The 21,735-nt window shown below is 32.8% G+C and overlaps 1 protein-coding gene across 3 annotated transcripts in view; it reads right to left on the reverse strand.

Moving 5' to 3' along the window:
- LOC129806809 (tyrosine-protein phosphatase Lar) overlaps positions 1–21,735 on the reverse strand; it is a 284,034-nt gene that overhangs the window by 71,618 nt on the left and 190,681 nt on the right. For all 3 annotated transcript variants that reach the window (XM_055855583.1, XM_055855585.1, XM_055855584.1), the window contains 6 exons: positions 18,321–18,503; positions 11,927–12,166; positions 9,635–9,781; positions 9,328–9,461; positions 5,402–5,552; positions 163–263 (listed from right to left, as the gene is read on the reverse strand). In XM_055855583.1, the coding sequence (XP_055711558.1) occupies positions 163–263; positions 5,402–5,552; positions 9,328–9,461; positions 9,635–9,781; positions 11,927–12,166; positions 18,321–18,503 (956 nt within the window). The remainder of the gene's footprint in view (positions 1–162; positions 264–5,401; positions 5,553–9,327; positions 9,462–9,634; positions 9,782–11,926; positions 12,167–18,320; positions 18,504–21,735) is intronic.

A 21,735-nucleotide genomic window follows, 5' to 3' on the forward strand; every position in this document is an offset into this window, starting at 1 on the left:
GTTCCACCCTACCCCACTGCCCTCCCCCCTGTTTATCTTATGTACTAAAATCCAATCCCAATCCATATATGAATGTAAATTTTACTTGATCCAAATGGTGCCCCAAAATGTGGTCAATAATTTCTTTTATAACATTCTATCTTTTTGGCTGTAAAAACTCACCGTAACTTGGCCATTTGGTGTTTCAGGTGGCTCCCAAGTAATAACCATCGTTGAAGAGCTGAGAGGACGCACTTGCACGTTCCTTGGCGCACTTTCCATTTCTTAAATTGCAAGGGAAGAAAAATGAAAAATTCATGATTTTTCTTTCACATAAAAAAAAAAACCACTAGAGAGAAAGAACTTAAAAAAAAGTGCAGTATTTCTTTTTCCAAAATGCTCTTATTAAATGCAATAAAGACAACGAAAAAAAAAATCAAAAACGACATTTTTATAAGAAACTTACTGGCACCTCCAGTGTTGGTAACTTGTTTTTTTTTAGCAAGAAAAAAAGGGGATGAAAATAGTCAAAATTAGGGTGATTTTTCTTCACAAATAGAACCAATAATTCACAGTGAAGTTATATACTTACATAGAAGAGGAAAAAGAGAAATAGAATCCAGTCGAAAAATCCCGGCATTTTGTTTAGCGTAAATGGGAAAATATTTAATAATGTTTATGGAGAAAGCTTTTCATCCTTAAATTTACTCGTTGAATATAGAGCGCAAATAAACACAAAAAAAAGAAGGAAAAAAAAGAACGAAAAATCCTCGTGGATTTTTTCCTACATTGCTCGCTTTAAGGGGATAATATTCAGTTGATTTTTTTTTCAAAAAAATATATTACAGTGTTATTACTTAAAGAAATATTTTGTAAAATGTTTTGTAAATTTTGGTGAACCCCGAAAGAAATTTACGAAATGTTCATAAATCGTATAAACTAATAACAAGTTCGTAAAAGTTTGTACTTTTTCGCAAACATAGTTTGTAAGATAATTTATTGAAGAATATTTTTGTCATTTTGTATACATTTTACCCGTACATTTTTGTCTGGAAAAAAATGTCAAACAAATGACAAAATATTACGAAAAATTTTCCTGTTATATACACACTCTGAAAAAAAAATGTCTTGTTAAACGAACAAATGGATTTTGTTGAAATTTTGTCAAAAGTATGTTATTTACAAATTTGACACAACTTGTTATTGCATTCTATATATGGAAAAACACCCTTTTGACAAACATATAACAAGATCCAGTTGGCCGTCGATTTGACAAAACTTTTCTATATTCTGTATGAAAGAATATCCTTTTTACAAACTTGTCTTATTAATTTGTTGCGAAACAAAAAAAATACAATAATGTTATTTATTATAAATCCAGAATGGACGTGGCGCGATCGTCATAATTAGGTCATGAAATATTATAAAAGTGATCGCGCCACCGATATTCTGGGGAAGTTACTATGTAGTTGCCGAGTAATAAAGTTATATTCGTTACAAATTTAACAAAACATTTTTTTTTTCAGAGCAGATATCTACAAAGATATGTTTGTAAAAGAACAAAAATGTTGGTTGAGAGATCATGTTACAAATTAGTTTTGTGAATTTTATAGGGAGTGCCAAATTGACTAAGTTACAAACAAGTTTGCAAAAGTTTGTACTCTTCCACAAACATTCTTCGTTACATGATCACTTGACGAGCAATTTTTGTTATTATTTTACAAACATTTATACATAAACAAGCAGAATATTGTTTCTAATATTTTCTATTTGTTCATACATTTTTTGTCTGAAAAAAAAAACTTAACAAACCAATGACCAAATGCTACGGATACTTGGTCTGTAATTTACACAGATATTTACAAATAAATGTTTGTAAAAAAACAAAATGTTCGTTAAGAGCTTACGTTACGAATTATGTTTGTGAAAATGTACAGAAATTTACCAACTTGTTAGAGAATTAGTCGACTCATTAGTATTTTGTAAATCCCTTTCGAAATTCACCATTATTTACAAAACTTTTACCACACTATTTTTTTCTGTGAAAATTAAGATACATCAAAAAGTTGAACTAGCGCGCTAATTCATGGAAGGGTATCAAATGTAGAAATAGGGAAAATAATTATGAATCGTTAGTTACAAGCACACCTAAGCAATTAAACTTACTCCATTTCTTTTAAAAATTATATAGGCTATCAGAATTTCATTATTTGTCAATAAAAACTGCTGTAAATAAATAAAAGAAGCAATGGGTTTGAAACGAGCGTGAATCTGCGTCTAGAAAATTCAAAACATTTCAATAGTTCTTTATAGAGAATAAAAAGATCTCTGGGGACCTGGAATTCTTTCGTAAGCACTATAATCCTTAAAATTATCCTTCATTAACGGCTTAAATAGGCTCAGACTGATTTTCGAGAATATTTAGCTTGTAAAATTTGGTAGTAAAGATTTATCCTAAACCGTCATTAGAGATTCTTTGCGTAAATTTATTTTACGTAATTCTTTAAAGGATTCCCAGTGGCGTTGGTTGTACCCATTCTAATTTGGAGTGTATATTGAATTTAAAATGTATTTGTACTCGACAGAATTTTCTATTTAGAGTTTTTCTTTACAATCTTCTCTCCCGAAGTTTACGCTTAAATGTTAATCTTACTTGACGCATTGAAAAAGTACATCTAAGATGATTTAGTATCACTCAAAGCTCTGAACACAAACTTGTTTTCGAGAATATTTAGCTTGTAAAATCTGGCAGTAATTAGATTAACATTTAGGCGTAAACTTCAGGAGAGAAGATTATGAAGAAAAACTCTTAGTAGAAAAAGGCATATCAGTTTGACCTATACCGATCACATGTTAGGGAGCACTTCGAACTCGACTTAGAGCCCCTCCCCGATCCCAGACAAGATCTTCATGCCTTCCACCTCTTCCAGTCCCCGAAGGTTTAAACCCGTTACCCATCGTGGCAGGAGTTTCACTACAACATCGGTTTAGGACAGGGAACGAAAGTTCTTCAGTTAAATGGTTATCACCAAGAGGCCCGTATTGAGCTCGCATTCACCATCTTACGGAATTTTTCCTGCAGAATGCGGAAGAGATTGCCCTCAACCCCATGAAGGAGGGGAGTTCTGTAACGCTCTGGCAATGCCGTATGACAAATTGGGTTGAAATCTTAGGAGAGCTTTGTCGAAGATGCGATTCCGTAGCCGTGGAATTGCCATTTCAGCTCACATGATTTTGTCAGAAGTCACATACTCTTTCCGTACAGAAGTAGATCTTGAAAAATTCGAAAATCTATTTGAAGATCCAAAAAAGAGACTTTCTTACTTCTTGATAATTCTGCAAGGTGGCTGAGGTACATCCTGTTCGAATTTCGAAGTGCTCAAGTGTCAAAATGTGACGGTCTTCACATTGTTGTGAGGAAATAAGCAGAACAACGACGCTTACTGTTCTTGTCCGATTATTTAATCACTCCATAATCACTGAGTAACCCTTTTGCCAGCTTTTTATTGTGATATTTGATAAATTTTCCCCACCTTGTTCGAAAATTTATTATGAAAATTCGAAATTGAATTTGAATTCTTCGAACATCAACGACGTTTTGTGCAAATAGTGTTCCATTTACCTTTCATCCAAGACACTATTGGAGAATCAAAATCTACTTGTGATCGGGCTCAATTGAGATTTCTGGCAATTCAAATGACAATGAATTTTGTTAAACATATCAACCAAGACGTTCTGTATTTTTATAAAATCATCAAGTAAGGGGATTTCATTAAAAAATCAATGAATTGCATTTTCGAACTCATATGATATGACAAAAAAAGCTTGAATGGCATTTAGCCCGATCACATGTAGATTTTGATTCTCCAATAGTGTCTTTGATGAAAGGTAAATGGAACTCTATTTGCACAAAAAGTCGTTGAAGTTCGAAGAATTCAAATTCAATTTCGAATTTTCATACTAAATTTTCGAACAAGTTGGGGAAAATTTATCAAATATCACACTAAAAAGCTCGCAAAAGAGTTACTCAGTGATTATGGAGTGATTAAATACTGGGGCAAGAACAGTAAGCGTCTTTGTTCTGTTTTTTTCCTCACAACAATGTGAAGACTATCACATTTTGACACTTGAGCACTTCGAAATTCGAACAGGATGTACCTCATCCACCTTGCGGAATTATCAAGAAGTAAAAAAGTCTCTTTTTTGGATCTTCAAATAGATTTTCGAATTTTTCAAGATCTACTTCTGTACGGAAAGATTGTCAGGTTTCGAACTCACGCGTGACAATTCCACAAAAATTACAGAATTCCCCTACAGGAGGGGAATTCTGTAATGCTCTGACAATGCCATATGACTAATTGGGTTCGAATCTAAGGAGAGCTTTTTCGAAAATGCGATTCTGTAGCCGTGACATTGCTATTTGAGCTCACGTGGCATTGTCAGAAGTCACATATTTGAGATTTCTGGTGATTTAAATTAAAATGAATTTTGTTAAACAAATCAACCAAGACGCTCTGTATTTTTATAAAATCATCAAGTAAAAGAATTTCATTAAAAAATCAATAAAATGCTATTTCGAATTCGTATTATATGACAAAGAAAAGCTCGATTGGCATTGTCGATTTCTGATTAATTTTCGATTTTTCGATTTCTGATTTAAAAAAAATTATTTAAAAGTTTCAAACCACTTTTTCGTGCATAATGAGCAAGTTCTGAGTTTTGCAAAGGACTATCTGAAAATGCGAACTTGTAAATTATTTGTCCGCATGAGGGCACTGTTTTCTCTCCCGAGGTGGCGCTGACAACTGTTCTCAATTTTTTCAGTTTTCAAGCTTTCATATGCCCCTTTTTTTGACACCCTTAAAATTTCTCAGTTTCAAATAAATATCCCTCATTAACATAAGCCATAATTACTTATTTTTCTAAAACCCTATTGTTTGAAAATATAAAAAGTGTATGGAAAAGTTATGGCTAGAAATAACAATTGAAACTGTTCTTTTTTTTTAATGGTGCTCCACAAACTGACCCCTTAAGTTGAAGTTTACAAGTACAAATGAGAAAACCAAGTTAAATTCCACCCTCAATTTGACTTTTCTGCAGCAATATATTTTGAGTTATTAGCTGATTAGTTGTAATTGAGTGAAATGAATTCCATTTCTACTGCATTCCATCTCCCCCCCAATCCCTCTGTATTTTGCACCCTCTAACAGCTCCCCCAACATACTGAATTTTTGCAAACAAGTCAGGCTACATGAGGGAGCAAAAAAAAAGTGTATAAACACATTACTATCATGCATGGTATATCGTATTTACTCCGTAATAAGACAGTTAAGCAGTCACTTGGGGCTCCTTCCCTAAATATATATGTGTTCCCACACTCTCCCATTATTACAGGGAGCAATAATTTACAAGAAATTATTACCTGTTTCACCCGTTGTGCATGTGGCTGGAATCGAAGGTGGTCCACGTCCAATATTGTTAACACCAATTACATAGAATTCATACTCTGTGTATGGACTCAGGCCACGGATAACATAAAACATTGTAATTATGCCACTTATTTCACTGAATGCCTGAAATTATTATTTATATCATGTATAAGTATTTCGTCTATTTCCTTTTTATCCTGTTTTTTTTTTGCACAAAATGTACATATTACGGTATTGAGGGAATATGGGGAAAAGAGAAAAGAAATGAAAATCTTCTACTCAAATAACATGCTATTGAATCACACTATGATGATTTATATCCCATTGAAATTTCTTAATAGAATCGTTTCAATACACTTCTTCTTCTGCTTTTTTTTCATCCCTCCTCCTGCTCCTTCCCACAGTTAGAGAAATAGAACACTGTATATAATAATAATATATAGCAAAATGTGCAGATACTTTTGAATTCAACCAGACAGATTTGAACAGGAAATAAATTGCTAGAATCATCTGATAGTTAAATTATGTGGATTTTATAAATCTTGCACAAGATTTATTATTTCCCAAAACAGAATTTTCTAAAAAAAATATATATTTCAATTGATAAAGTCTCTTTCATTTACAGTGCAACATGAAATTAAATGGTAGGAAAAATTTATTGCATAAAACTCTTTATATATCATCGAGGCATCATGCATGACGCAGTGAAAAGATTTAATCGCCCAATCAACAATAAAGTTGTATACTTCAGGCGAGATAAAAGTATAATTGGTGATTTAAAGGAAAGCTTTCGAAAGCTATATAGAAGGTTACCTTTCTCATTTTGGTTATTTTGAAAAGGAGATTCAATTCACCTTATCAATTGAGTAAAATTCAATCGATTGAAATTTTACCTCTTACTCTTTCAAATTTTTGTCAAATGAAATTGAAATTTCAATTTTAATTTGACAGAAAGAGATAAACATATGTTATTTTAGTCTGAAAGAGTAAAAGGTAAAATTTCAGTCAATTAAATTTTACTAAATTGAAAAGGTATGGCAGCGCCATAAAAGACAATGCTAAATAAAGCAAATTATCCCAGATTCTAAAAGAATGTTTAAAAATTTAAGTCAAGTATTTAGTGTCAAAATCAAAGATTTCCAATTCCGTAAAGATTTTTTATAGTTGGCTGGGTGCTCGTTTTTCGTTTCAACCTCAATTTCGAGGTTTGAGAGAAAAGTTGCACATGGATGAAAATGTAGCTAATGAAATTCTCTATCAAACCCACAAAACAAATTGTTAGAGACAGTCCTAGTTTTCGAGATATTTTTGATTAAAGTTGGGAAAAAGTTCGATTTTTCCATGTTTTCTGACATATATGATATTATAGCGCCCCTGGTGTCAGTTTCACGAACTCCATTTGTCCAAAGGATTATCGGGCATGTAAAGGAGAACAAATGTTCTCATATTAAGAAATAAATCGGTTCAGCAGAATCGGAGTTATAGGTAACCAAGTACCAAAAAACGACAAAAACGGATTTGCCTAGATTCCAGGCGCAAAAACCAAATGAAATCAAAATGATAAGTATTTTCGTAAATCATTTGACCCTAGCAATAGAAAAAATAGCATGAGGACACAGGGAGAAAATCACCATAGTTGCATAGTGTAATTAATTTCGTATTTTTTCGATTTCTGGAAATTTTGTATTTTACATTTCGTATTTTGTGCAAGGGCAACAGGAAATTATCTGTGTTTTAAGAAATTCTTGTTGTGGCAATGGGATTTTTTTTATTTTTGGAAATAATTAATTTAGTTTGCTGGGGCAAAGAAAAATGATTGGTTTCGCCTTTTGAGACATTGAGAAATTATGTCCTTTTTGGGAAATTATTAGTTTCGCTTTTTGGGACAAAGAAAAGTTTTAGGTCTTTTGGGATGTTATTACTTTCGCGTTTTGAACCAAAAGGATTTTTTGTGTTTTGGGCAATTATAGTTTCCGCTTTTTGGGATAAAGGGAAATTTTCCTATATTTATGAAATTTCTTACATTCGCTTTTTGGGACAAAGGAAGATTTTTCCGGGTTTTTGGGAAGTTATTAATTTCGTCCTTTGAAACAAGGGAAATTCTCTGGTTTTTGGGAATTTATTACTTTAGCTTTCTCAGGCAAAGGGAAATTTTCTGCCCTTTCTGAAATTATTACTTTAGCTTTTTGGGATAAAGGGAAATATTCTGTGTTTTCGGAATTTATTATTCTCGCTTTCTGGGGCAAAGGGATATTTTGTTTTTTGGGAATTTATTAATTTCACTTTCTAGGGCAAAGGAAAACTTTTATTAATTTATTATTCTCGCTTTCTGGGACAAAGGGATATTTTCTGTTTTTTGGGAATTTATTAGTTTCACTTTTCAGGGCAAAGGGAAATTTTTATTAATTTATTATTCTCGCTTTCTGGGGCAAATGGATATTTTCTGTTTTTTTTTGGGAATTTATTAGTTTCAGTTTCTAGGACAAAGGAAAATTTTTATTAATTTATTACTCTCGCTTTCTGGGACAAAGGGATATTTTCTGTTTGTCGGGAATTTATTAGTTTCACTTTGTAGGGCAAAGGGAAATTTTTATTAATTTATTATTCTCGCTTTTCTGGGGCAAATGGATATTTTCTGTTTTTTTTTGGGAATTTATTAGTTTCAGTTTCTAGGACAAAGGAAAATTTTTATTAATTTATTACTCTCGCTTTCTGGGACAAAGGGATATTTTCTGTTTTTCGGGAATTTATTAGTTTCACTTTGTAGGGCAAAGGGAAATTTTTATTAATTTATTATTCTCGCTTTCTGGGGTAAAGGGAAATTTTCTGTTTTTTCGGAATTCATTAGTTTAGCTTTCTGAGGCAAATGGAAACTTTCTGCATTTTCTCAAATTATTAGTTCTGCTTGTTGGGCCAAAGGGAAATTTTATGCATTTTCGGAAATTATCACTTTGACTTTCTGACGCAAAGGGAAATTTATTGGTTGATACACTTGTATGGAATGTATGAAAAACGAAGTGTAAAATACGAATTCACAAATTACGTGTAAATATATTTCCGAAAATCAACTCTTTAATGTACTTTAAATGTTGTACTTTTATATCCTTAAGAGCTTGAAAAAAAAAACATTAAAAATAAACTTTTTTTTTTCATCTTCGTGACCCACGTAACCCCTTAATATATCAAAATTCAGAGAAAAGATTTATTATTTTTAATATTTTCACACCGACATAATCTTTCAGTATAACAAAAGATTTCTATGCAATAAAATGATTCATTTTAGAGTGACCCCTTTATAATTCTTTCAGCAGGCAATTTAAGGGTAACATTTACAAAATGAATAAAAAAAAAACAGTTCGAGAAATAAAAATTTTAAACATTTAATTCTCACTCATGAAATGGCAACAAATCATTGAAGTAACAATTAAAGTACTATAAAAATAATTCTAGTAATAAAAAAATAGGTTTGAAAGTAATAGTTTTTTATGGGGTTCATTTGAATTTCTAGTTGCACTGAAATTTACCTAACAGGAACCATATTATATCACATTAAATTAACCCAATAAAAACAACGGAAAAATTAATTTCCCTTGAAATTTTACCCAAAATGTTAATTCACATCTCACTAAAAATCATTTTGATGAACTCACACAAAAGGGTTGCAAAGTTCATCAATCAATATTGTTGGCACGATACGGGACAATTAGCTAAAGTTAGTGTGCATAACAAACTCTAACCGCAAGTGAGGTATTTCCAAATAACTAAACCCTCTGAAAATCTCCCAAAATCCATCAAGGGGCTGGTAAAAGATAGGAAGGGAAGGATCTGGTACGGAAAGGGGTAGGGGACATATACCTATTGAGCTTTATTGAGGATTGAGATGGAATTTTCGGTGGGATTTTCTATGTTTTTCACTCACCTGATTGGCATTCTTGGGCTTATACTGGATAACGTAGTACTGCAAGTCTTCGGGTCCCTTATATGACCATTCAAGGCGTACCGATGTTGCTGTTACTTCCGAAATAGATACATCCGTTGGAGCCGTAGGGAGGGCTTTATACAGGAACCAAAAATAAATAAAAAGGAAAAAAGAAGCAGAAAACGAAACACTGTTATTAGCATCATCACGTGCTTTCGATTCCACTTTTGAATGTTTGTTCACAAGTAGAATCAATCTCTTCCTCTCTTTTCTTTTTTTTTGCTTCCACTTCAACTTGAAAACTTACACTGAACTTTAACAATTGCCGGAGCATCAATTATTCCAAGTGTTGAAGCAGCTATGCATGTATAATTTGCACTATGCTGAATGTTTGTCAGTTCAAGAATATTTCGTCCAATTGGTAATTGATCGTCTGGTGTCAGTTCCTGATCACCTGAAGATGGCACAAAAATATTTTTCAATGCACAGACATTGAAGATAACAATATGGATTTATTTTGAGGTCGGAGGTGACTTCCCAAAGAAGCAAAAAGGAATCTTATATAGAACCAAAAGTTTTAGAAAAATTTTTTAGGTGTGGATTATATACTTCTTGTATTTATAAGTCCCGCTTTTTGGAAAAGCTTTTAAATAAAAATGTAGCAGGACTGCTACATTTTCCTTTTTAGACAAGACGCACTTAGGACGATCATAACAGAAGCTACAGTGATTTCATCGCGGACACGAACCACAATGCCCTCGTTCAGTAATAACCTTCCCGATTTGAAAGCTCTCTCTGGTTGAGGTTTTTCCTTTATAGAATCGAATTTATATTAGAGAGAACTTACCTAAAAACCCGTTGGAAGCTCGAACATTTAAGCCGACAAGTTACACAAAAGTGAGCAAGTTCATCAAAAGGACATTTATTTAAATAAAATTGCAAAAAATTCCCTAACAGCAAACGTTTACACACTGTTTCTGACATTGTTGACAATGGAAGTGTCAAGAATACCGAAATTCGTAATAGGAGAACAATTAGCGCTAAAACGGCGAATACGTCAACTTGCCTCTCGCTCAATTTTCGAATAGATTTGGCTTGGCTTTGGAGTGGCCTTGGCTCTTCGAAAGGTTATTATTGAAAAGAGCCAATATGACTTAACAAACTATAAACTTAAACGGCAAATTGGACTGGATTCAAACTGTCCCATTCGTCCTAAAAATTTTGCGAACCGCGAGAAGAGGAATTTGGTACAGTATTTGACGTTAAATTTGAAGAAAAACAACTAAAGGTGGCAACATTTGCTTCTGAACTTTTTAACTACTGCACAAACTAAGATATTTACTTTTTTCTAAAGTATTATTGAGAAAATTAGAAGAAAATCTTTCGTCAAGACAATTTATAACAAAGGATTAATATTGTTTTTTATTATTGTACAACGTTTCGGAATAAAGTAAAAAATCTGATTGACTTTCTATTTTAGCTAATACACAATGAACCTAAACAGAAGTAGATTTTGATTCTCCAATAGTGTCTTGGATAAAAGTGAAAAAGAAATGAAAGTAATATTAGGGCGACTAAGGCATTAGTACTCTAAAAAAAATTCTTAAGAATTTGTAAAAATTTGCTGAATTTCTCGTAAATGTTTGTGAATTCATTTGGGGTCTTACGAAATGTTTGTAAATCGTATAACCCAAGAAAAAAGTTCGTAAAAGTTTGTACTGTTTCACAAACATTGTTCGTAAATTGAGCCTTGACGACCATTTTTTGTTCTTTACAAGCATTTTTTCGTAAATGTTCGTAAACACACAGACAAATGTTTGTAAATTACGTCATTTGCTCGTAAAGTTTTGTCAGACAAACAAAAACGTACGAACAAAAGTTTGTAAAAGAAGAAAAAAATGCTCGTGAAGTGTTCATCTTACGAACAATGTTTGTGAAAAGAGTACAAAGTTTTACGAACTTTTTTGTGAGTTATACGATTTACAAATATTTCGTAAGTTCTCAGTAGGAATTCACAAACATTTATGAACAATTTTACGAAATATTTTTTTTCCTGTGTAGAAACTTTAAGGAAATCTTTAATTTGCAATTAAAAAACATTATACAAAATAATGACAGGCTTTTGTCTTCCAAACTTTTCCATCATTGGTTTGTAAATTTTGGAAATTGCAAACTTTTTGTCAATATTAATCTTCTTTTGGCAAAACATCTTGTTGGCGCGCTGATTTACAAATGTTTTGTTAATTTTCATTATGAAGTGAAGCTCCTTTTGACAAGAGATTTTTCTTCTGGGACTTTTTTCTAAGTATATTTCTACCAATTTTAAGCATAATTAAAAAAAAAAAAGCACAAAGCAGGGGACATTTTTACTTCACTCTATTCCGTCTTTAAAATAATTTTACAGATAATTTTGTCTTTTGAACACAAAGATATTGGGCACAGCAAAAGAAAACCTTAATTAGTGTAACCTAATGAGGAGTCATTTAAGTTACATTTTGGAAAACTTTTGGTTCTATAACAGTTGACTTTTCAGGGATTCCTACAAGATAATGAGTAGGGCAAAATGTTTCTTGGGTGTTACTTCTTCATTCATTCTTACCTTTTCGCCACTTGACGTAGGGCATCGGACTTCCAACTGCGACACATGTGAGTGTTAAGTTGGATCCCAGCATCACTTCACTGAGTGCTTCAGGACGACGAGAGAATTGAGGTGGAACACGTCGAACTTTCACATACAAAAGGGTTGCCTTTGAATGTTCAGTCCCAACTGAATTTTCTGCCACACATTCATATTTTCCCATATCATCCTCTTCGCTATTATTAATCTGAAGATCTCCTCCTGTATTCAGGACCAACAACAACAACAACAACAAAAACAACCAAAATCAGCAGGAGAACAAAAAATTTACGAGAGATATTTTTGGACAATTTTTCTCTCAAGCATAAGCTTAGGGTTTTTTTTTGATTTGTTGCTCTCTAAAACAAGTGTGTTAGATTTTGTGATTTATTGTGTCTATTGGAAAAATATTAGATAATTTCTCTTGTCCAAACAACACCCAAGAGAGAAAGTGAAAAAAGATAAGACAGGGAAATTTCACTGAAAACCCACACCTCACCACCCCCGCCCCCCACCCTCATCCCTCAGCTCAAAACATCCACCAAAAACATTCCATTTTCATCACGTTAATCCAGGATGGTACATTTTTACATGGCCACGAGTTGGCAGTCAGGAGAAGCAAAAAAATAAAAAAAGATAAAGAAGGGCAAGTGAAGGAAATCGATAGGAAAAAGTCACGTTTTTCTATACACAGATTGTGCTGACGACCATTAAAAATCGTGATTCTCTACTTAAAAGATAATTTTTTTTTCTAAAATCACGATTTTTTATTTCACTCTCTGGTGTGTTTCTTTAACACATTCTTTATGTAAAACACATTTCACCCCGAAAAATACAATACTCTTGCCAGTAACAGCACCAGAAAACAATTGTATAGTGATCAAAAGAAAATACTTTTGCGAAAAACAATTCATCTTGACATTCGCAAAGAAGCAAAAAAAATCCCATCTCGTCCTAAAAACAATAGCAAAGTGAAACTTGGTGATTGCTCGAAGGGGTATTACTGCTTCTGATAACAAAAGAAATAGTGATTTTAGGTATAAGAAAAGAGAAAGAAAAACTAGAGAATATCGATTTAGAGGGGGGTTACTGAAGGCCGAAAGTCGATAACTCATACCGTTTGACCCCTAAGTCGTCGATAGAAGGAAAAACAGACAAGCAGCGAAGCGTACTTTCATCGAAAATTTTGAATACTAAAAGCCCACGCTTATCGAGCCTCCGCCACTTCAGGAAGATGTTCGGGTTCGATCTCAAGGCGCTCTAAAGACCTCTACACAGTAGGAGCAATTTCTTAAAAAAATGCCTTTTTAAAGAAAAAGTCCCCTATCCTTGTAGGCAAAAACGTCAGATTTAAAAAACAGTAATTTTTGATGAAAAATTGCTTCTAGTGTGTAGACACCATAATGCAAGATTCTGAATTTGATTGAGCCACTTTGTCCTAGGTCTGCCCCGAGGTCGAAGTCTCCTCACAATGGCTTGCATAGCGTTTTACCAGTTATTTTGCCCAAATACGAAAAACTTTCCTATAGCGCACTTCGAGCGGATTTTAAATTTTAGGGTTTAAAACTGTTTTTAAAAGCGTATTTCTCGATCGAGTGCGAACAATTTGAACAATTTGAGCCAGTTCAGAAGCGGAAATTTGATTTTTAAGACACATCCATGATTTAAAGAATATAAAAAAACAACATCCTCGAATGTGCCATCATAATAACCCAAGTAATGCCCACCGCACAATAACTTTTGTTTATAAACATGTTTTCAAAATTCCTCATAAGAATGAGCGAGATGACTAGATCTAGATCTCACTCACTCTCACTGAAATGTCAAAAATTTCTTTACAAAACAAAAGTTGTTGTGCGTTTGGCCTAATGGTAAAAAGTGAATGACTTTCGTAAACAAAGACTAACGGGGATATCCAAATTAAGCATAGGATAATGGTTGAGAACATTGACCATCCTTAAATGATCTTTCGAATTAATCCGATATTTCCACATGTTCTAATTCAATAAACAATAAACAATGTATGCCACCAATGACCGCTATTTCATTCTCAAGGTCAAAACTTAAAAAATTGATGATCCGCTTATCAAGATTGATTTTTATAAGTTTATATTTTTCTGAAAAATCTTTGAATTCTGGAAAATTTCGAATCTATAGTAACTTTTACAATTCGAAAAACGTGTCCATGGACAATAATGTCCTCGAATAATTTTTAAAACGCTTTTTTTTAAGGTCAAAAGTTAAAAGTTTGGGTTTACTACAAAGGCCTATAAATTCCTGACAAGATTGAAACTGTCATACGGGCTTCAGATCTAAAGTTTAGCCATATGGCCTAACTTCTCTAACTTCTTACCAATGACGATTTCTGGATATCATTGAAATGCAACTGTACTTCGAAAGCATTGTTGATGAAGAAATTTATCTATCTATCTATCTAACTATTAGACTCTCAAAAAGTAATAAAATTGCTCGTTAATTAGGATTTTGGGACCTTATACGGACTTCAGACCTAAGACTTCGCCATATGGCTTAACTGCTCTAATTTTTTATCAATCACGATTTTTTTTAGAAAAATTTAACTTAGGATTGGATTATTAAAGATAATAGACCTATAAATTATCAAAAAGCAATAAAATTGCTCGTTATTCAGGATTTTGAGACCTTTGTAAACTGAGCTAAACCTCTAGTCTGAAGACGGCTTTAGGGAACTGGGCTAAACCTCTGACCGCTTTATAATCGGATTATTAACACTAAATCTATTGACCGTTTTTGGTCCTTTTTCCTAGCGAGCTCGGTCAAATGACAAACCACGGTAGCGTAGGATACTCAACAAATTTTCTTGGAAAAGAGGAAAAAATTAAAATTTAAACATTGAAAAATATATTACATGCATATTTTAAGAAATTCATAAATTATGATAGCGTTTTATTATAACGTTTAAATATGTGTTAAATTAAAAAGTTTTTAAACCAGTCAATTTGACCGGGTCTTGGTAGTTTCAGTGTTAATCTAGGTAAATAATTCAAAATTAGTATAAGAATTTTTAAAGGTCAATTGGAATATCGGATTAATCCTGATGATCACTTAAGGACGTTGAACCTTTCAAGTCATAATCCTCTGCTTAATTTGGATCACTGCTTTGGCTTTTAATCAAGAAACCATTCACTTTATAATTTTTATATTTTCAAATAGCCGGTTTTGAGAACTTTGGGGGAGTTTTTGATTAACTTTTCTTAAAAAAGCTTTACAAAGTCGTCTTAGAAGAGCTTTTAGGGAATTTCTAGAGCTTTTGCATCTGTTGCATCCTACCTTTTTGCACTCTTCTTCCTATTTTGAACAGCACACGAAATTAAATTTAGGTCAGTCCAATTTTGAGTTCGATAGAGTGGGATAGACTTATGCATATCGTTTGAGAAAGAAAGGGACGCGAATTATGATTTACTGAACAGTTATGCTGATCTAAAAGGTGTGCCGGAGGCATAATAATTGCCTCAATTCTGAGAGACTAAGATCAAAATTCAAATTCCAAGCTGTCAAATATTTCCAAATTCAAGATTGACGCGATGCAATTGTGGGACTTAAAGTGTCTTAGCTAAGAACCAAGATTTCAAGATTTTCCACACGTAACACCGAGAAAAATGTGGATGGTAAAATTTACCATCCTCCATACAAAATTCTAATGGCCGGATAGTAAAAAAGTCACCCAGCAAACGCGATATTAAATTGGACTGTCAAAAATTGTAGAATCTATTGCATGGATAGTAAATTCTAATAGCCGGATGGTAAATTCTAACATCCCCGGATATTAAATTTCACTAGCCGGATGGTACATTTTACTGGCAGGATAGTAAATTTTACTAGCCGGATATTAGAATGAAAAATGTCGGAAAAATTTATTTTTCCTTATTTTCATTGATTTTTGGCCATTGTTTGAGGGCTTGGGGCCCTTCTTGGATGATATTCTCTGTATTTCAAGCCATTTTGGTGCGTGAAAATTGACGACTGCGTCGAGATTTGAACACGCGACCTTTGTGATGATAGTCCAGCATCTTCCAGCTGCGCCACGAATTGCTATAATGTATTCAAAGCATATCGGGAACCGTTGCATCGGCACCCACGATATTCCAAAATGACATTCTAACAGCAGGATGGCAAATTTTACTGGCTTGGATAGTAATTTCAATCCAAATTACTATCCTCCGTTAAAATTTACTGTCTTCCAGTTAAATTTTAACATCTAATATGCGGCCAGTAAAATTTACTTCCCGGATATTAGAATCTAAGAGAGGTCAAGGTAAAATCTAAATGAGGATAGTAGATTTTACCATCCGGCTATTAGAATTTACTATCCATAGGATAGTAAATTTTAAAATGTCAAGATGGTAGATTCTAAAGGAAAGTTTCTATGGACGATGGTATTTTCTACTATCTTTTGAGATAGTAGAATTTAAAGACACGATTTGTAGAAAATACCATCCAAATTTTTCTCGGTGAATGAAACGTCACTTCTGACAAAATCTTTATGTCTCTATTGAATTTGTTGATATTTCGCCATATAAATTATGAAGATGAATTATAGAACGTATTAAATAATAAATGAGATTGAATAAACGGAAATACAGGAAGTGCACACCAAACACGTGACCTGTAATAAACCTTTAAATGCTTATGCAAGATATGATTCCTTGCATGTATTCTCAGGGTGTTGTATTGTACTTCGATACAAATATCAAGAAATATGTAGCTTTTCGATTAATTTATATTTATAAGAATAAATGCAGTATATTTCATAGCAATTTTTTTTGTATCATCTCTTATAGAGATGTCCCTAATCAAGACCGATTTCCGCATGAAACTCTTCAAATTGTTACAGTGGGACCTCGATAGAGTTAACCCCCCATAGAGTCAATCTATCCAATAGAGACAACAGCTACTTTTTTACTCTACGGACTCCGATAGAGTCAACTTGGACCAAAATTGACTCCATAGAGTCAACTTTTCCTTTATTTTTGAACTAATAATATTATACGATTTTATTATGAATTTTTCTAAATAAAAATCAGTGTTTTGGTGTAAGTATATGGTAATATTATGATAAAATTTGTATATTAACCGCGTAATCATTTTTCAACAAAAGAATTCTCTTTTCGTGATTTTAAGCGTTTTGATCGATTAAAAGTTCTCTTGTCTTTTCTCTCTTGTCTTAAAATTTTTTGATTAAGCATATGATCCTAATGTAAGGAATTTTGATCCATCATTAATTTGGAAGTCAATAATAATTTGGCACAAACAAAAAAATATGAACTCAAATTACAAAAAGGAAAAACGTACATGATGCTAGATTTTTTGAGTATAACATAATGTAGAACCTTTTTCTAAATTTATTGAAACTGTTTAAAGAACGTACTTGTTTAAAAAAAATGTACATGATAAACGATTTTAAAAATTACCCTTCTAAAGAAAATGTGTAAATTTATTTTAAGTTACATTTTTAATTAAAAGGATTAGTATCTCTAAAGCAAATTTGGATCAAAAACAAATAAGCAACAGAAAATTAAAATTGGTCAGCAGAAAATGGTTAAAACTTCCTTCTTTTTTATATTTAAGATTTAAGTTCGGAATGGTTAAAGATATGGACTTGGAGTCTTTGGACAACTTAAAATAATACCCCATTCCATCAAAATTTCAAATTTTAATTGATTTTTTTCGGACTCCAATAGAATCAACGAATCCAATAGAGTCAACAGGCCTGGAAATAATTAGTTGACTCTATCGAGGTCACACTGTATCTTGAAATCTTGGTCTCGGAATTGCAAATCTTGATATCCACACGGTTTGTGTATTGGATTTTAAGATTCCAAAACATTTGACAGAGATCTTGATCTTATTCTCCGAATTGAAGCCAGTGCTTTACTATTTCTAACCTTTGCATGATTTTTTTCTGAAATTTGACACCTTAAAATCAAAGATCGTTTTTGGACAATATTAATTAACCTTTCAGGCCCGCTTTAAGGACTTAAATCTTAAAGAATTATCTCAGAATTGAGGGTATTGATTGGAAAAAAAAATTCTTATAAAATAGAATCCACAAGGCCTGTGGAAGGGTTAATCAATTAGCCACAGCGAATACGTGTGTACGCAAATACTTTGGATTTAAATGAAAAAACGGTGCGTCGCGGTACGTAAATTTAAGTCTCAACATTTTTCCAAAAATTCATTTATAAGCGGATGAAGAGCTTTTATTTGATAGATGTACTGTGAATTCGAAGTAATATAGAGAAGAGGAATCACTTGAATTGGAACGACAACAACACCAAAAAAAAAAAACCCCAAGATAATGCCAGAGATGGATAATAAATAGACAATAAGTACTCACCGTCGCTCATAGAATATCGAGGATTAGTCATATCTACACGTTTGGAATCCTTCAACCAATACAGCTTAGGAATTGGATTTCCGCTCGCTTTGCATTGCATAACAGCTGTGTGCCCGATTTCAATAACTCGAGTCGTAGGCCGCTGAACCGTGATAACAGGAAATCCACTTGGAGTTTTGTCAGCTGCAAATACACATAACAATCCATCCGATATTACATATAAAAAAAATTGTCACCAGCAAACCTACATATACAGCATCTTTTCTATATTGTTTCACGCAGAGACAGAAAAAAAAGCATTTTCTTGATATTTGAGTTCACTCAAAATGATCCAGAAAATTTTCCTCCTTGTCTCTCTCTCTTTCTATATTTCTTCACAACCAAACTGTATACTTTCTTATACGACATGAGATGTGATAAAAATCACAATGAATACCATCCCTGAATCCTTACCGACATCATGAAAACCACCTCCCTCATAAATTCGTGGTTAGAGATTCAACAACTCTTGATTTTAATTCAAGATTTACGGATGGATAAATCTTTCTGAGAAATATTTAGATGGTTTCTCATCTCTTTTTCTCATTTTATAAAACACAAGAAGAAAAAAAAAGAACAGTCTCCTGACGGAAATCTAATGCCACCAAAAACCGAACAAGGACAATCTTGCAAAAACATCTTTAATTTTCAAAATCATCAATTCAATCCTAATTCTTACGCAAACAATTGGCTAAAATAATTTACAAGTATATCCTCTCTCCTTCTTGTATAAATATTTTTACGATCATAATACATTTATTGCAAATGTATATTGTAATAAAATTTGACTTTATCACTCAATTGCCTTTTTATTCAAGCATCAAAAAAATATTGTTTTATGACCATTAATCCATTGACATCATTGATATTTCAGTAGATTGATTACAATTTGACTATAAAAGCGATTATAAAGCAACGTGGCAATGCCCCAAAAAAGAAAATAATTACTGGAAATATTGACGGTGTATTGTTACTATACATTCAGACAGAATTAACGTAAATTTAATTAAATTTGACTCCTCATAACTTTCCCTAACCCAGAAGTATGTCAGCATACAAAATCAATGTTGAGAGCATATTTAGAATTTTTATATTCAAACTAAAAGGGATCTTTCATGAACCCTTTTCTTACTTATATGCTAATGCCTTGTAAATGGCGCATTTGAATCGTAACTTTTCACCGCAGGAAACCTCAACTGGACATTTATACCTCTCTGCACTTTTGGTAGAACAATAAATATTGTCATTTTAAGCTAAGTTACAAAAGCTTTACTTAATGTCCAGGTGGTTTCTTTTTCTCTTTGTCTTTTTGCTTCAAAGAAATTCTAAGCATAGAAATCTGCAGTAAACAAAGGCAATGTTATTTACGATATAATAATAATAGTAATAATGCGGACTCAACATCACGTAGAGGAACTAGGTTTTTTTTTTGCAATTGACATAGGGTTTTCAGTTCCAAATCGTAGTATTAACATTTTAACTGCAGTGAATAAGACTCCTTGCATGATATTCTTACATATTTAAAACCTTTAAAAACGAGAAAATTTCTAATGGCCTAAAGGGAATTCGAGCCAGGGGTACTTCCAGAATGGAGTCAGCTCTCTACGACTTACTATTTTAGACAGTTCAGTTTTATGCAAATTTATAAAGGCTTCCGCAGTATCAATTGAAAAAATATTAGCATGTTTACCCAAGTAACAAAATAAAATGTGATCCGTAATGTTATTTTTATGGGTATGGTGATGGTAAATATTTCGTCACACTTTCGAAATGAAGTATTCTTCATTACTTCCACGTCATCAGGATGAATAAGGTAATAGAAAGATTCATTTGAATCACTTTACGCCACTGGGAGTATTGTGATTGTAATTATAACAGATTGTACTGGATAATAAAAATATCATGTCGCACTTCCGCGATTTGAGTGGCACTTTGAGAATTTTTTGATCTTTCGAATATTACAGAATATAAATAGAGAATTTTTGCTCTTTGGGAATCCGGTTTTATATAAAAAAAGGAGTACGTACTGAAGATGGGGCCTCAGTGGATCAGTGGATAGAGCAGTGGCTCTATGACTGTGAGGTCTAGGGTTCGAGACTAGGCAGCTGCAGATTTTTCAGCTGCTGTAATAGTCTCGAATTCGTCCAGTGAATGAATAGGAAAGTAATGCCAATACATTGACAGTGAACCGCCCAAAAAGAGAGGTTGGTATAGGAAATAAGTTTCGACATGCAGAGTTCAGTCGAATACAAATACTCATTCACTGCCCAGATCCACAAACCAAGGTTGGTTTACCGTGATATAAAGCGGTACTGTGTGTATCAGAACGCACACAGAGCACTGTGATATGGAGTAGGTTTACTCGCCTTGGGGGTTAAGATAGAACAGGAGAATGGGGAGTGCATAATGGGCCCAAATAAGTGGCCTGGGTGCAGCGGTTCCGCAAGGAATATAACCGACCCATAGACAAATCTTAATCTTAATCTTAACGTACTGAAGATTTTCCATAATTTCAGATTTCTCAAACCCTCATTTTCTGTATAAAATTACTTTTCAAGATTTTCTAAAAAAAAAAAATAGTAAAAATGGTATTTTGATATTTTAAATCAATTTCCTTTTAAATTATATTTTATCACAAAAATGTTTTTGAATTAATTTATGCAATGTATTTGTGAAGGATCTTAGTCAAATTCCTAAGAATTTAAACCTAATAGTGGCCTTTTCTAAGAATTAGTGCCGGATTGAAAATTTTAGTGGCGTATTGCGCAAAAAGATTTTTTTGTATCGAAATACTCAAATTATTATAAAAGTCTATAAATTCTTTTTTTTTGTTATGTATGTTCCTTGTATTCAGTATGTTCAAAAAGTGATATTTATATCGAAGCGGTACTTCGATATTAGGCTGACAGCTGACAAACACTGACGGTTAATGAATTCAAATATTTTCTTTTACTAAACGTGTAGTTTCTCCAGCGTAAATAAAAATTGTTATTTTCGTTTTATCAATGTTTTAGATGTATAATAGCTAACCCTTGGCTGAATGTCTTTTTTTTATATGGAGCTGTTTGAAGCGAACTCATACATTGCTTTCGAACTCAGCTTACACTTCGAGTTGCGTAAAACTTTTAAATGGAAATCTAGAATATTTGTCCATCTTTACAAGGCACAAAGTCTTGTTTACAAGGCACATCTCAATTGTGACATATATCGTGTAACGGTCACGAGTGCAGAAAAATTCGCAAACGAATCTGTATGTAAATGTGAGAATGTGGCTTCAATTTCGAAGGCATAATACTTGTACAAAATGACAAGTAAACTCATTACGAATAAAATTATGTTTTTTTTGGCAGACAATAAAATCTACATAAGGTAAAGT

The sequence above is a fragment of the Phlebotomus papatasi genome, chromosome 3 (assembly GCF_024763615.1).
Source record: "Phlebotomus papatasi isolate M1 chromosome 3, Ppap_2.1, whole genome shotgun sequence".
NCBI lineage: Eukaryota > Metazoa > Arthropoda > Insecta > Diptera > Psychodidae > Phlebotomus > Phlebotomus papatasi.